The 12,696-nt window shown below is 47.2% G+C and overlaps 1 protein-coding gene across 5 annotated transcripts; it reads right to left on the bottom strand.

Annotated features, from left to right (window-relative positions):
- Positions 1–240: 240 nt before the first annotated feature.
- On the bottom strand, positions 241–11,878 carry jade1 (jade family PHD finger 1). 5 transcript variants are annotated; one of them, XM_069721412.1, is made up of 11 exons: positions 11,707–11,878; positions 9,469–9,551; positions 8,553–8,620; positions 7,572–7,729; positions 7,196–7,380; positions 6,376–6,587; positions 5,795–5,962; positions 5,345–5,461; positions 3,975–4,586; positions 2,291–2,408; positions 241–1,887 (listed from the first exon to the last, which is right to left on the bottom strand). In XM_069721412.1, exons 2-11 carry the CDS (start codon positions 9,515–9,517, stop codon positions 815–817), a joined length of 2,760 nt encoding a protein of 919 aa, XP_069577513.1. In that variant the 5' UTR covers positions 9,518–9,551; positions 11,707–11,878; the 3' UTR covers positions 241–814. The 5 variants fall into 5 exon arrangements, with proteins under 5 accessions (XP_069577513.1, XP_069577509.1, XP_069577508.1 ...); XM_069721408.1 differs by lacking the exon at positions 11,707–11,878 and adding an exon at positions 11,566–11,686; XM_069721407.1 differs by lacking the exon at positions 11,707–11,878 and adding an exon at positions 10,852–11,422.
- Positions 11,879–12,696: the final 818 nt, after the last annotated feature.

Genomic DNA, 12,696 nt, shown 5'->3' with positions numbered 1-12,696 from the left:
ACTATAACATGTCGTCTAAAATATGATCAAAAAGTCATACTATAGCATGTCGTCTAAAATATGATCAAAAAGTCATACTATAACATGTCGTCTAAAATATGATCAAAAAGTCATACTATAACATGTCGTCCTAAATATGATCAAAAAGTCATACTATAGCATGTCGTCCTAAATATGATCAAAAAGTCATACTATAACATGTCGTCCTAAATATGATCAAAAAGTCATACTATATGCAGCCTAATGAGATACAGACTGAAGAAGTGATTTAAGGTTTAAATAGCTCTAAAAGGGTAGTTCGACTGTTTGTAAGTGTTAATTAACGTCCAGTGAAGCTTGATTAAAAAAAAAAAACTTCAAAAAAAACTTCAAAAAAAAAAAAAAAACTACAGTCCTGTTCGCTGACAGGAGGAGCATTGTCTGTTTTAGCTTCTTCAACTAAGTGCAACTGACTCATGGCCGAGTTTAATGCTATATGAAAAACAAATTACATTGCAAGCTTATGGTCCCAAGCAACAATCACAACTTTTCCCTAGTTGATGCTTCTGCTTGTAAATATCTGAGCGAGCGTTTAAGTGGCAACTTGACATCTTTCTACTTTGAGGGAAAAACAATACGAAAAACTAGCTCAAAATAAAGTAGAAAGTAAAATATTTCCCAGTTTTACATATGTTACAAATAAAAAATAAATATCAGCTCTGTTTTTCCTCTAGCCATTTTGTGATTTCTCAAGAAAAATAAAAGGTACAAAGAGCGACCGTCGTTCTTTTCCGACTGACACAGTGCAGCTTATCTCGAAAGTTTTACTCCGCCATCAGGAGGCCAGCACGCCTCGGCGGATGATGTCGGACCCGTAGCGGCGGCCGAGGGACGAGTCGCCCCTCAGCTGGTGGGAGTGGCATCGTTTCAAGCAGGGCTCCAGCTCACCGTCCGCTTTGGGCTCGTAGTCGTCGCCCTCCGTCCCCGTGCGGAGCCGCGTCCTCGGGTACGACGGCTCGGCCGTGTTGGTCAGCGGCCTGAGCAGGGGCTTGCGCTGCTCGGCCTCCTCCTGCTCCTTCGCAGTCGCGCTCGGAGGCTTCTCGCTCCTCTTGGGGATCCTGAACTTCCCCCAGCTTTTCAGATGTCCGACCTCGGGTCCGTTGGGAGTGTGCGAGCCGTTTGCCTGGGCCTTCCTCAGCCAGCCGTTGGCTTTGGTTGACGCGGCGGCGTCCGAAACCACGCTGGCTCTGTGGAACTTGGCGCTGGTCGTCACGCCCAGGGAGACGGGGATCCTCTTGGTCATTCCTTCATCTATGAAGTAGTCGTCGGAGTCAGAGTTTCTGATATCCACCAGCCTGATGGACACCGTTTTGTCCAGGTGTTTGGAGCCGAACCGGTTCTTCACCTGGTTGGGGACGCTCTCCGTGACCTCGCTCCTCTTCTTCCTTCTTCTCTCCTCCTGCTCGTGGTCGTTGTCTCGTTTCCGTCTCGCCAGCCCTTCTTGTTCGGACCCCGGGGCCTCCCTCCTCGGGCCTTTCCTGCTCTCAGGTTTGTGTAGCTTGATGGCGGTCGTTTCCTCCGTGACCTCTGGCTTATGAAGCTTTGTAAACGGCATCTCCTGGCTGATGTCAGAGTTTTGGATTTTGGCGTCGCTCGCGGCCTCGGCCTCTTTGAACTGGGAGCTTTTGCTGTCCTTCGTCTCCAGCGTCCTGCCCAGATTGTCCTTCCTGTGAGTGTGCGGTGAGTCGGACAGACTTCTTCTGTCGCTGCTTTTCCTTTTTTCCTGCTTCGAAGGCCCTCGTTTGGTCTTCAGTCCAGAGTTGCTCCAGGAGGAGCCGGACTGGGAACCCTGAGACGATAACCAGGCCAGAGAGAAGAGCTTCTCCAGATCTTTTGCTGGAGGATCTCCTGCAACACAAGCGATGTGCAGGTTCAGTGCAAAGTTAGAGGCACAGAAAAATATTAAAAAAAAAAAAACCATGGTCTTTTCTTTGGTGCAGTAATTAAAAACAAACCATATAAAGGGACTTTTTACATAAACAGGTCTGAAGTTGATGTCCCAACAGCAGAACATACTTCTTTGTTTTCGACGTCAGTCGCTTCGTTATTAGAATTATCGGTGATTTGTAATCGCGGCGCTCTGTTACAGGCGTGAGCGAAAAGTTCAGGGGCTTCCTGCTGCACACAAACTTTTGTCACCTTAAAAGTAATACAAAGTTAAGACGGTCCAACAAAACTCTCGAGGTTCACGTGTGCAGACTTGTTCCGACTGAACGAGCTCCGTGTCCGGTGTAAACTCTCGCTGACTCACCGCTGAGCAGCTCGTGGTCGAGCAGTCGGACTTGGTGCTGGAAGATCTGCTCCTGGACTCTCCACAGCGAGCGCTTCATCTTCTCCCTCCGGGTCACCATGTAGGTCAGGTTGCGGACCTGAGGGGCAGCAGACAAGACTGTTTACGGGCGTCGTCCAAACGCCAGCGCAGCGGCGTACGCGGCGCTCTGTTTGATGTCGCCGTGCTGCGAATCGTCTTCGGACAAAAACGAGCTGTTAAAACGCGTCAACGTTGAGCTCCGGTTATTTTCTGATTGTTTTAACGAATAAATGATGAAACTATCTTCACAAAGGAGTTGGGGTTTTTGAAGTGTTCCATTTTTTTTGGTCATTTACACATGTAAACATCACCGATATCAGAAAAGATGGAATATTCTGGACGGAGCGCTCCGAGATAAACCAGAATACGGTCGCATGTTTGCGGCCCGACTACCCGTCGACACATGCGTTGCATATTATACGGTATCGTATTGTTTGTAGTATCATATATGTCCGTGCCTACTGTAGTTATAATTCATATTTGCACCTGTATTTGTATTATCTCCAGTACATACATGGTTCTCCTTCAGTCTGAAGTCACTATTCAACAAGGCATACAGACACAATTTCAACGTCAAATACCTCAAATTAAACGCACGGGTGGTCAAATTCAGGCTGAAAAACAATTTCATAATTTAGTTTTTACTCATTTTGGAGTAGTTATTGCATTTTTCTAACAAGGCTGCAAACCCCGAGGATAAAAAACTGGCTTTTCGTTTCACATTTGCGCTCTCAGCAAGCTGCTCCTCGCTTCATGTTGGTGACGAGTCAAAATCCAATTTCTGAGCATACAGCCCAAAAAATAATTTTTTTTTAAAAAAAATCCCTTGAGATCAGATTTGTACGCAACCACTACAAACTAATATTCCTTTTACAGGCAGAAGTCGGTTGCAGCCGGTCAGTCTGGAACAGACTCTTTACTGGACGGAGAAGTTGTCACTGTAAAGCGGCCACCGTCTCATTATTTTAATAAAACTGCTCTGCAGCTCCACATTGTGGTAAATAAGCAAACCTAATTTATTACTCTGTATTTTGGTTTGTAATATACTAAATATCACTACTATAGCAAGGCCAATATGAGAATTGGCACCCTGACACACAGATCACATCTGGTCATTTGCAATGATGTGGACAATGAATCGGGGTCAGATTATGATCAGATATGCGCAAAAAATAAATAAATAAATAATTCACCAGAGCATAACCCAGCTAAAACGTGCCTTAAAGAAAAGCTGGAAACGCCCTGATGGCCGAAGGGCTGAACTGGACCACAGACGAGCTACAACAGAGGAGGTGAGTTCATTATTTTTTAGAAGATGCTAATACGGCTGCTGCCTGTCTCGTCTGCAGATGGAAATAAACACACCGCTCTGCTCGGCGACCCCCCCCCCCCCCTCCCCAAGGGTTCCTGTTGTATTCACGTGATTCGAAATCTCTTCAGCTGCTCTTAAAAAGAACTTCTCCTTTTAAATCTCACCTTGAAACAAGCACACGTTTATGTTGCACTCAAGCATTTATTTTAAACTCATTCCGGCTTGTTTGTTTCTGACCGTCACTCGCGCGCCGCCCTCCTCTCGCCGACACTCGGCCTGCTATTTGGCTCTGCAGGCGAAGCGGAAACCTACCCGCTCCAGGTCCTGGCGCAGGTGGGTGAAGAGCTGCAGGCGTCGCAGCAGCACCTCCTGCTCGCGGCGCGCCAGGCTCTCCTCCTCGTCCCCCTTGGGCGTGAGGAGCGGCTGGTTGAAGTTGGCTTTGCGTTTCAGCTTCCAGTACTGGTAGAGGAAGTCCACCACCTCCGGCGGCAGCTTCAGGCGACCGGCCACCTCCCCCACCTCCACGAACTGGTAGAAGTCCTCCTCCATCTCCTGCAGCTTCAGCTTGCGGAGGTTGACTCTCTTCTCTTGCTGCCGGCTGATGAGCGTCTCCGGGTCCCTGTTCGCTCTCTCCGCGAGCTGAGGGGCGACGTACGGGGACGAGGAGGAGGAGGAGGCGGCGTCTTCCTCCACTCTCACCCTGCCTCTCCTCCGGCCCTTCTTGTTTCTGACGCACTCCTTCTCCTTCTCCTCCTCGCCTCCCGAGTCTCGCTCCCTGCACTCGGCGCCCTCCAGCCCGGAGTGTTTGGGGCAGTAGGACTTGAACTTGACCTCGTCGTCCTCCGTGAGGATGGTGTTCATTTCAAGGCTGGCGTGGAGGCCGCACGTCACGTGGAAGGCTGTCCGGCAGTTTTTCGCTGAGCACTGCAGAAGCAAACGCAACAAAGCGTCAGACTTTACAAACGTCAAAAACAGGATTTCTTTTCCTTCCGTTTCCGCACAAACACCGTCACATGTTCAACTCATGAACGACTCAAACATCAGACCTGCTCAGTGGTGACATTCTGCTACTCATCTTCCTATATCTATAGATTTATATATCTATATCTATATCTATATCTATATATCTATATCTATATCTAGAACTCCTGCTGACACAATGACCAGCGCCGCCGATGTCAAGAGTTTGAACAAATATGAACCGAAGCACAGACAACCTGGACACTGAATACTAAACGACGCGGAAACACAGATGGAAATCCAGATGTTTTTATACAGCTGGACGGAAATGATCATGTCGGCTCAAATCAGTGCGGTCCGGTGATAACGTAATAACGGTGACAGGCCGAGTGCTTTTTTTTGAACATTTTTGTCAGCGATGCTGCTCAAGACAACGCAGGGAGAGCGAGACGAACAGTGAAGTTGTGGGTGAACGAGCTGAAAGTCTGCACAGCTGAAGGGAGCCTCGGGTTCACGCGATTAAACATATTGCTTGAACGTAAAATACAGCCAAATTATAATACACAAATGGATTTCAGCGCTGGCTTGAGGAGCTTTTCACTCTGATTTAACTTCCCACGTTTGTTTGGTTGTGAACAGCAGAGGAAGCAGACGAGGCGTCAAGACACCCGCTGGCTCACGCCGTGTGTGTGAAGGTGTGAAGTGTGAGCTGCGTCTCTTACCTGTATACACGCTCCGGTCTTCTCTTTGCACAGGCAGCAGATCAGAGCCCATCTGTTGCTGGGAATGTGCGACACGTTGGTGATCGGCTCCATCTTCTCCGGATTCCCGATGCTCACCTGCAGAGTTCAAACACACGACGGCTCGCAGGTTGATTAAATGGGAGGAACACGAGGGCGGCGACAGAGTAGTGGATGTTTCCAGACTTAAATCACCGTGAGTGCACAGAAGTTCGCTGACTGATGATGAAATGGGAATTAAACTTCGAACCTGCTTTAAGATGCTCTAATGGTACGAACTCCACTAGTCACTTAGACCCAAAATGATGGCTTCTTTTCCCTTTAACTTTAATTCCACTCTGTACTGGATTGTGTACACGAGCTGCAGCATCAAAAACCAGAAGAGCGTCGTGCAAAAACACAAGACACAAAATAAAATAGGACGATCTTCACCTCTGGAATCCACAAGGCACAGCTGACGTGGACCCACTTGGTTCCACTTCGGGTCGGCTTCATGGCTCCGCCCTTCTTGGGACACAACTGGCACTTTGGCAGAATGCCGAGGGCGCAGATCCGGCACAGCCAGCTGCCCTTCGGGACCTTCTGGATGCCGTAACACGCCTGGTGAGAAACCGAAACAGAGGGAGGCTCAGCATCCGCGCAGCGAGCAGAAATCACGAACAAATGAAGCCACTAATAGAAAGTGAAAGGGGGTCAGATGTAAAACCAGCTGTTTTCATTTCTCTTTTTGCTTCACGGTTGTTACAGTTTAGGTTCAACGTCACCAGACGAGAGCAAAATGTGTCATGGAAGATATTAATAGTCTCTGCGGCTGGAGGTTTAACACTGCATGTCACACAGTAAGAGATGAATAAATCTATTCTATCTGACTTTAGATTTTAAAGTTGTGTTTTTTCTCATTTAAAGTGAGCGTGTGTGTGTGTGTGTGTGTGTGTGTGTGTGTGTGTGTGTGTGTGTGTGTGTGTGTGTGTGTGTGTGTGTGTGTGTGTGTGTGTGTGTGTTTGACCTCTGACCTGGTGAACGCAGATGTTGCACTTGTCGCAGAAGACCATCTCGTTGTTGTCCTCCCCGTCGGGCGACTGGCAGACGTCGCACACAACGTCCTCGTCGTACTCGATGCCCAGCCCCTCCTCCGTCTCCGTGGCGTGCGTCATGTTGTCGTGGCAGCAGCGCTCGAACTCCTCCATCACCCGCTCCATGGTGATCTCGTCCAGCGGTGGCATGGCTGACGAAACAGGAGGTTAAATCTGTTAAAACTCTGATTTTGGTCCGAGGCTCCCAAAACTAAAAAGGTCCAGACCAAAACGAGGTGGGTGTGAAAGAACCTTAACAGCTCATAAATATAAGAGCTACAGTTTGGAGACGTCCTCTTTTACCAACAGCCACAAAATGCTTAATTACAGGTTCAACCATGAAGTTTACTCTTGCGATTCGTCGCACCGAAAACTGCAGCGAGAAATCTAAACAAAGATGTGGTCAAGGCACCCTAAAATAAATCGGGAGAAAACCAACAGGAGTCTTTACTTGGAGAACAAACTTAACAGTGTGTATATAAACAGAGTTTGCAGCTGAAGGAGAAGAAGGAGTGAAGTTAGGACGGTATAGAGTTCATGAAGGACAAACAGGATGTGATTTTTGTTGGCTTTTAACCTCGACGCTTCTTCTCCAGAAAATCCGTCTCTGTGACTGTGAACCTGCTGTGCATGTCTGCTTCTACACCGGGGGGGTGAGATGACTAAACAGACTGAATCTGATACCAGAAGCTTTGAGAGGTATCGAATTATATTGATGCAGTCACAATTTTCTTTTTGCACAATGTGAAAAGTGACTCACCCATCCCTGCAAACTCCTGGTTGACGATGTGCAGCCAGGCCACGTCTTCCTCGTTCAGGTCGTAGCGGCACATCCCCTCCGCCAGCGTCCGGATGTCCACGTAGCCGAGCGCCTCGGTGCCCGACGTCCGGATCAACTTCTTTGGCTTGTTGAACATGATCTCCTTCCCCTTCTCTGCCAATATCCTGCACAAGAGACACACACACACACGAGTCACCCTCTCGCGTGTACAGTTTGGTCTTTATATGACTGTTAAATTAAAACTGCAACAAAGCGATGCCTCCGTAAGTTTCTGTCTGTTTACGGTGCCTCTCCAACTTTGAGGTGATCCCACCTGCAGCTCGCAGGTCTTAAAGCGATCTCTGCGCTGTCCTACCTGGCGACGGGCTGCGGGATGGACTGGGGGCTGACGGGGACCTGGACGCCCTTCTCCCAATCCTGCCTCCACGGGTCGGCAAGGACGTAGTAGTCCTCCGGGTTCAGCTGGTACGAGTCGTGCACCTTCATGGCTGTAATCAGGTCTGTTCTGAAAACCTGCAGGAAAAACAGAACCGCCAGAGCGGGTCACACATTTTACTGCGTTTATCATCAGATAAATCTCTGCTGTTGGACAGTTATTAGCTGTCACAGGAAGAGATGTTTTCGACTCAAGACTCTCCTGAATCGTCGATGAACATGTAAATAACAAGTGCAACATAAAACCAGTGAAAACACCACGAGGACAAAAAGAAAGCTGCAAATGTAGTGACACCTTCGTTCAGCGCTTGATTGCTGCTACGTTAGAGAGAAGTATTTCACTCAGAATAAAATGCAAACGGCCTAAAAGTTGCAAAAAGTGAAGATTAAATGTGCTAAACGATTTTAAATGTTTTTGGGGTTTTTTTCATGATGAAACTGTGTCTCTGTTTGCAAAGATAAAAAAAAAGAAAAGGAAAAAAAAGACCACGTTGTGTACAGACGGTCAAGAGCCAGCCAATCAGAATGCAGCCTTGGCCAGAGTCATGTTTTGCTTTAATTCGATTGGCTCCCTGGTCGAAGGGAGTGAACAGTGGCCTGCAGGGACCAAGTCCACAGACTGTGGAGGAGATAACAGCAGAAATGTTCCCATTTCAAGGACCCAGTATCTGGTGTGGTTCCTAGATAGCAGGGCTTTGCATGCACACATAAACAAATGCATAAATTTGTTTACTAGCAGGCGTTTTTTTTTTTTTTTTTATTCAAATATTTGTAAATATTTAAAACAGAGATGTAGATTAACTGGCAACAAAAGACAGGTTATTAACTGTGACATAAGCATTCCTTTTAAATTTCTCTACAGATTGTGATGTTTCGTGTGGAGGAGACGACACACACGTACCTCAGAGGGTTTCTGCCCGGTCCCTCTCCTGGGTTGCGATGAATGTTGGGACCAGCAGGTAGAACTACCTGAAGGAGAAAAACAGCACAGAGTGTGAGAGGTGTCAGCATTTCTTCTTCGTCGGCTGTCAAAAATGGGGAAATGTAACAGTAAAATGATGCAAATTATATTTATGTTTTCAGATACATCTTATTACAACTTCACTTTGGGGAATTACTCTCAGTTGTAGCTTTTAAATGCCATTTGAAATCATTTTCCCCAAGAATGATTTTATGAACGCGCTCTTTCGTTATGAAATACCCCCTTGCAACGATCGCTTTACAAAACCGTGACACAGGCCAAACTAAAAGTCATTTCGACCGAGTGCGTTGGGTTTGGTTTTATGCCAGATGTCATCACGATAAGAAGATCAAACGGTCACAGTGAAGCATGCCTTCATGCACCGGTGTGCTTTGAACAATGTAGTGAAAACCAAACACAAGCTGTTTCTGAAGTTGAAAGATTTCCACCTGTCTGCCTGACCTGCCAGGGTGTCTTTAAATGTCCAAATGCTCCTCCTTTCACTACTCTGTTTCTTGCCTCTCAGATTGTAGGACCTCTTTTCCCTTCTCTTAGTCCATTTCCTGCCCTTTTGTCTCTTTCTGCCTCTCTGTTTCCCTCCTGAAAATGAAGTTCAGACTCACTCACACAAGACGGAAAGTGTATTTTCAAGACAAATGGATATGAAGAAAGTCTTTGGCTATCAAAACAGTCACTTTTACTTCCTAAAAAAAAGATTTAAAGAGGCTGAAAGTTAGATTACTGCTCGGCATTTCCACAGGCAGGAAGGTGGCAGGATTGTGCTGGCCTCATTTCCATCCATCTATATTTGGACCTGGTAAGATAAGAGTCAGCAGAGACTATATTTTTTGCTTACTCCCGTTGTCCGAGTCATCGCTGCTGCTGGGGTGCCTGCTTCTCTTCATCGTCGTCTATCTGCGGAGCGCCGGCGTGGGGACACTGCACAAACAAGACAGGAAGTTCGGCTGCAGGTTAGACAGCTGTGTGATAAAGACAAACTTTTAACACGCAAATGGTGCAGAATTACAGTCATCCACAAAATAAAGTTTGCACCATCCCTTAGTTACGCTTTTATCAGCCTACAGGGTGCTCGGAGAACCTCCCATGATGCACTGAAATCCTCTCACCTCTCTTTTACTCCCCGAGCATCCATATGCCACTATGGCATCTTGCTAACTTTATGTCCTCTCTCTCTCTCTCCAGTTTTGTTTATTGTTTATAGTTATGGCTCTCTGCCCCCCCCCCCCCCGTCCAACCTGTGGAGGCAGATACCCGCCCACCTCTGCGCCTGCTTTGGTTGGGAGTTTTTTAACTTGTTTAAATGAACGGGTTCCTCTCTCTAAAAAAAAAAAAAGTTTTACAGGTCTTTTATAAAGGACGTTAACATCTGGAATTACAGTCTAATTTCCAGACAAAACGACCCGGTTAAGGTCAAACCTTAAAATCCCTGCAGCATTTACAAAGTCTCACAACCAACATCAAGATCAACTGGTCTTGATGAAATATCAGTTCTTGCAGCAGTTTGACATCGAAACACAAGAGTTGTTGTTGTTTTTTAACAAGACTGCAGAAAACAGCACACGAACCCCTGCAGGGATGCGCACGCACTGCTCTCACTACTCCAGCCACGACGACAACAAAAACAACAACAAGTTAGCACATGCTACGACAACACAGCGAAAACACCGACGTGTAAAGCAAACATCAGCACCTAAACTCCCGACAGGTGGAAATATCTCTGCTGCCAGCCTGCAGAGTGGGAGGGGGGGGTGGGTGTGTGTGTGTGTGTGTGTGTGTGTGGGGGGGGGGGTGCTGAGCTAGCTGAGCTAGCAGCTCGTATGACGCCCCTTCTTCCAGCCGACAGGCAGCAAGAAAGTCGTGGCTAACTAGCTGGCGGCTAACTCCAGCTAACCGCTGCTCTAAACGCGTTGTTACATCGCGCGGTAACAAAACACACGAGAGGGGCAGCGCGAGGCGGCGTCGTGACGTCACGACACTCTAAAATGTTGCACGCGGAGTTAAATGTTGCGATCGGAGCGAGCGCGAGCTGGCTAGCCGTTAGCCCGAGTGCTAATCTCCCAACCGCCGTTACGCAACGCGCGGCCCGCCTCGGGCGGAGCTGTTGTTTACCGCAGCGGCGACGTCGTCTTTCAAAACTGCGCGGTGACACCCATGGAAACTAAAAAAAAATACCACCGTCACACAAACAACAAACAAACACTTAGAAACCAGTTCGCACCAGAAATGTTTCCTCTCGAGTTGCGGTGACGTTAAATCTCGCTGACGTTAGCGGACTAGCTTTGTTAGCCGGAAGCTACGTTACGGTCGTTTGTGTTTAGCATTAGCCACCTTCTGCTAACACAACACTTGAGTTCCGCGGCGCCTCCTTCATTAAAACCCCGGTCGGTCCGTCACGGGGCGGGACGGGGCTCCACTACTGATCCGAGCGTGGGCACGGGAGTTAAAAGCTGGCGGTCAGATCTCAGGCTGCTCGCTCGGGGAGCAGCGAGCGGAGCGCGGAGCGGTCCGCTGGCCGAGGGTAATCTTTGGCGCCATTTTAAATGACGATGTCGCGTCTTCCCAGCGGGCGGCTGCTCGTGCGACCGTAGACCACCGTAGACCACCATAGACCACTATAGACCACCATAGACCACTATAGACCACCGTAGACCACTATAGACCACCATAGACCACTATAGACCACCGTAGACCACTGTAGACCACCATAGACCACTGTAGACCACTATAGACCACCATAGACCACTATAGACCACTATAGACCACCGTAGACCACCATAGACCACCGTATACCATAGACCGTAGCAGAAACACTCAACTCCCCTCAAATAAAAACCCTCCAAAAACAAATAAAAGAACATTCTGGTACATATCGCACGTGGAATAAATCGGCGCACGGCTGAAAACAAAACAATGAAATGTGCACGGTACGTACGGAGCGCGTCGGGCGGATGCGAGCCGGTGTTTGGAGTTTGATGTGAAGCCGCAGTTTTTCCGAGAGTTCCGCTTGACCCGCATTCCACATACACAAACACGGCGGCGGGGAGGAGGAGGAGGAGGAGGAGGAGGAGGTTACCCAGCCCGGACTTGCAGCTGCACCTGCGTGCCACTGGAGGTCAGCAGAACCCCCCCTGGACGAAGACTCCGGGAACCACCGACAGACCCGAGGATTCAGGGGGAAAATAAACTGCGGAGTTTCCAGCGGCCGCGGTCCAAACCCGCGTCTCCTTGGTGCCAGTTTGAGCGTCAACAAATATAATAATGTAAACACAATGCTGTCGTTAGTGTGCATGACAACATGGCCCCGCTTCTCTCTCTCTCCCCCCTCCGATGACTTTTACCAGTCACTCCTTTTTTGGCCAGTGCACACAGCTTTATCTTTTAAAGGGACAGACCGCCAAAAAAAATATAAAAAACAAACAAAGTCAGCTAGGATTACAAAAAAAAGGGAATTTTACTTTATCAGGAACTGAGATAAAGGTCTTACAAGAAACAGTCACAATGCGCAAACACAACAACAGAGCTATACAATAAATAGGACATTAATATATATATATATATTTTAAAGAAAGTCACAAGAATCATATATTTCAAAATAAAGTTAAAAAAAAAGCTCTTTTCCCAAACTCTCCAATTGTATTATTCATTTGTTTTGTTTTTTTGCATCTACTGTTGCGTTACTGTAATTTTTGCTATTTACTTCATACAAACGGAGATAAACAAATCATCACGTTTTACCTTTTTTGTTTTAAACTCCTGTTTCACTATTTGTTTTAAAGACACAACAGAAATGAATGTGTACGCTTAAGGTGAACGAGCAGGACATGAAAAGTCAACGAATGAAACCCCAAAAAATAAATAACAAATAATTACCAAGATATGTCTTCATCTGAAGGATCATTAGTGGGGTGAGAGGAGGACAAAACTTATCACACCATATTTTGCATTCAAATGACATGCAAATTAAAAACACTGTTATTTACTATGAAATCAATGTGCCAACCTGTCAGCAGCTAATTGGTGCTGTGATGATGTAAACAACAGGCAAATATCACATCATGAAAAA

Source organism: Brachyistius frenatus, unplaced genomic scaffold (genome assembly GCF_029030835.1).
Source record: "Brachyistius frenatus isolate BFR_SWC_R1_liver_20210118 unplaced genomic scaffold, ASM2903083v1 Contig_263, whole genome shotgun sequence".
Lineage (NCBI taxonomy): Eukaryota > Metazoa > Chordata > Actinopteri > Embiotocidae > Brachyistius > Brachyistius frenatus.
Note: the sequence above shows the minus strand (reverse complement) of the source record. Positions and strands in the feature narration are given on the sequence as shown.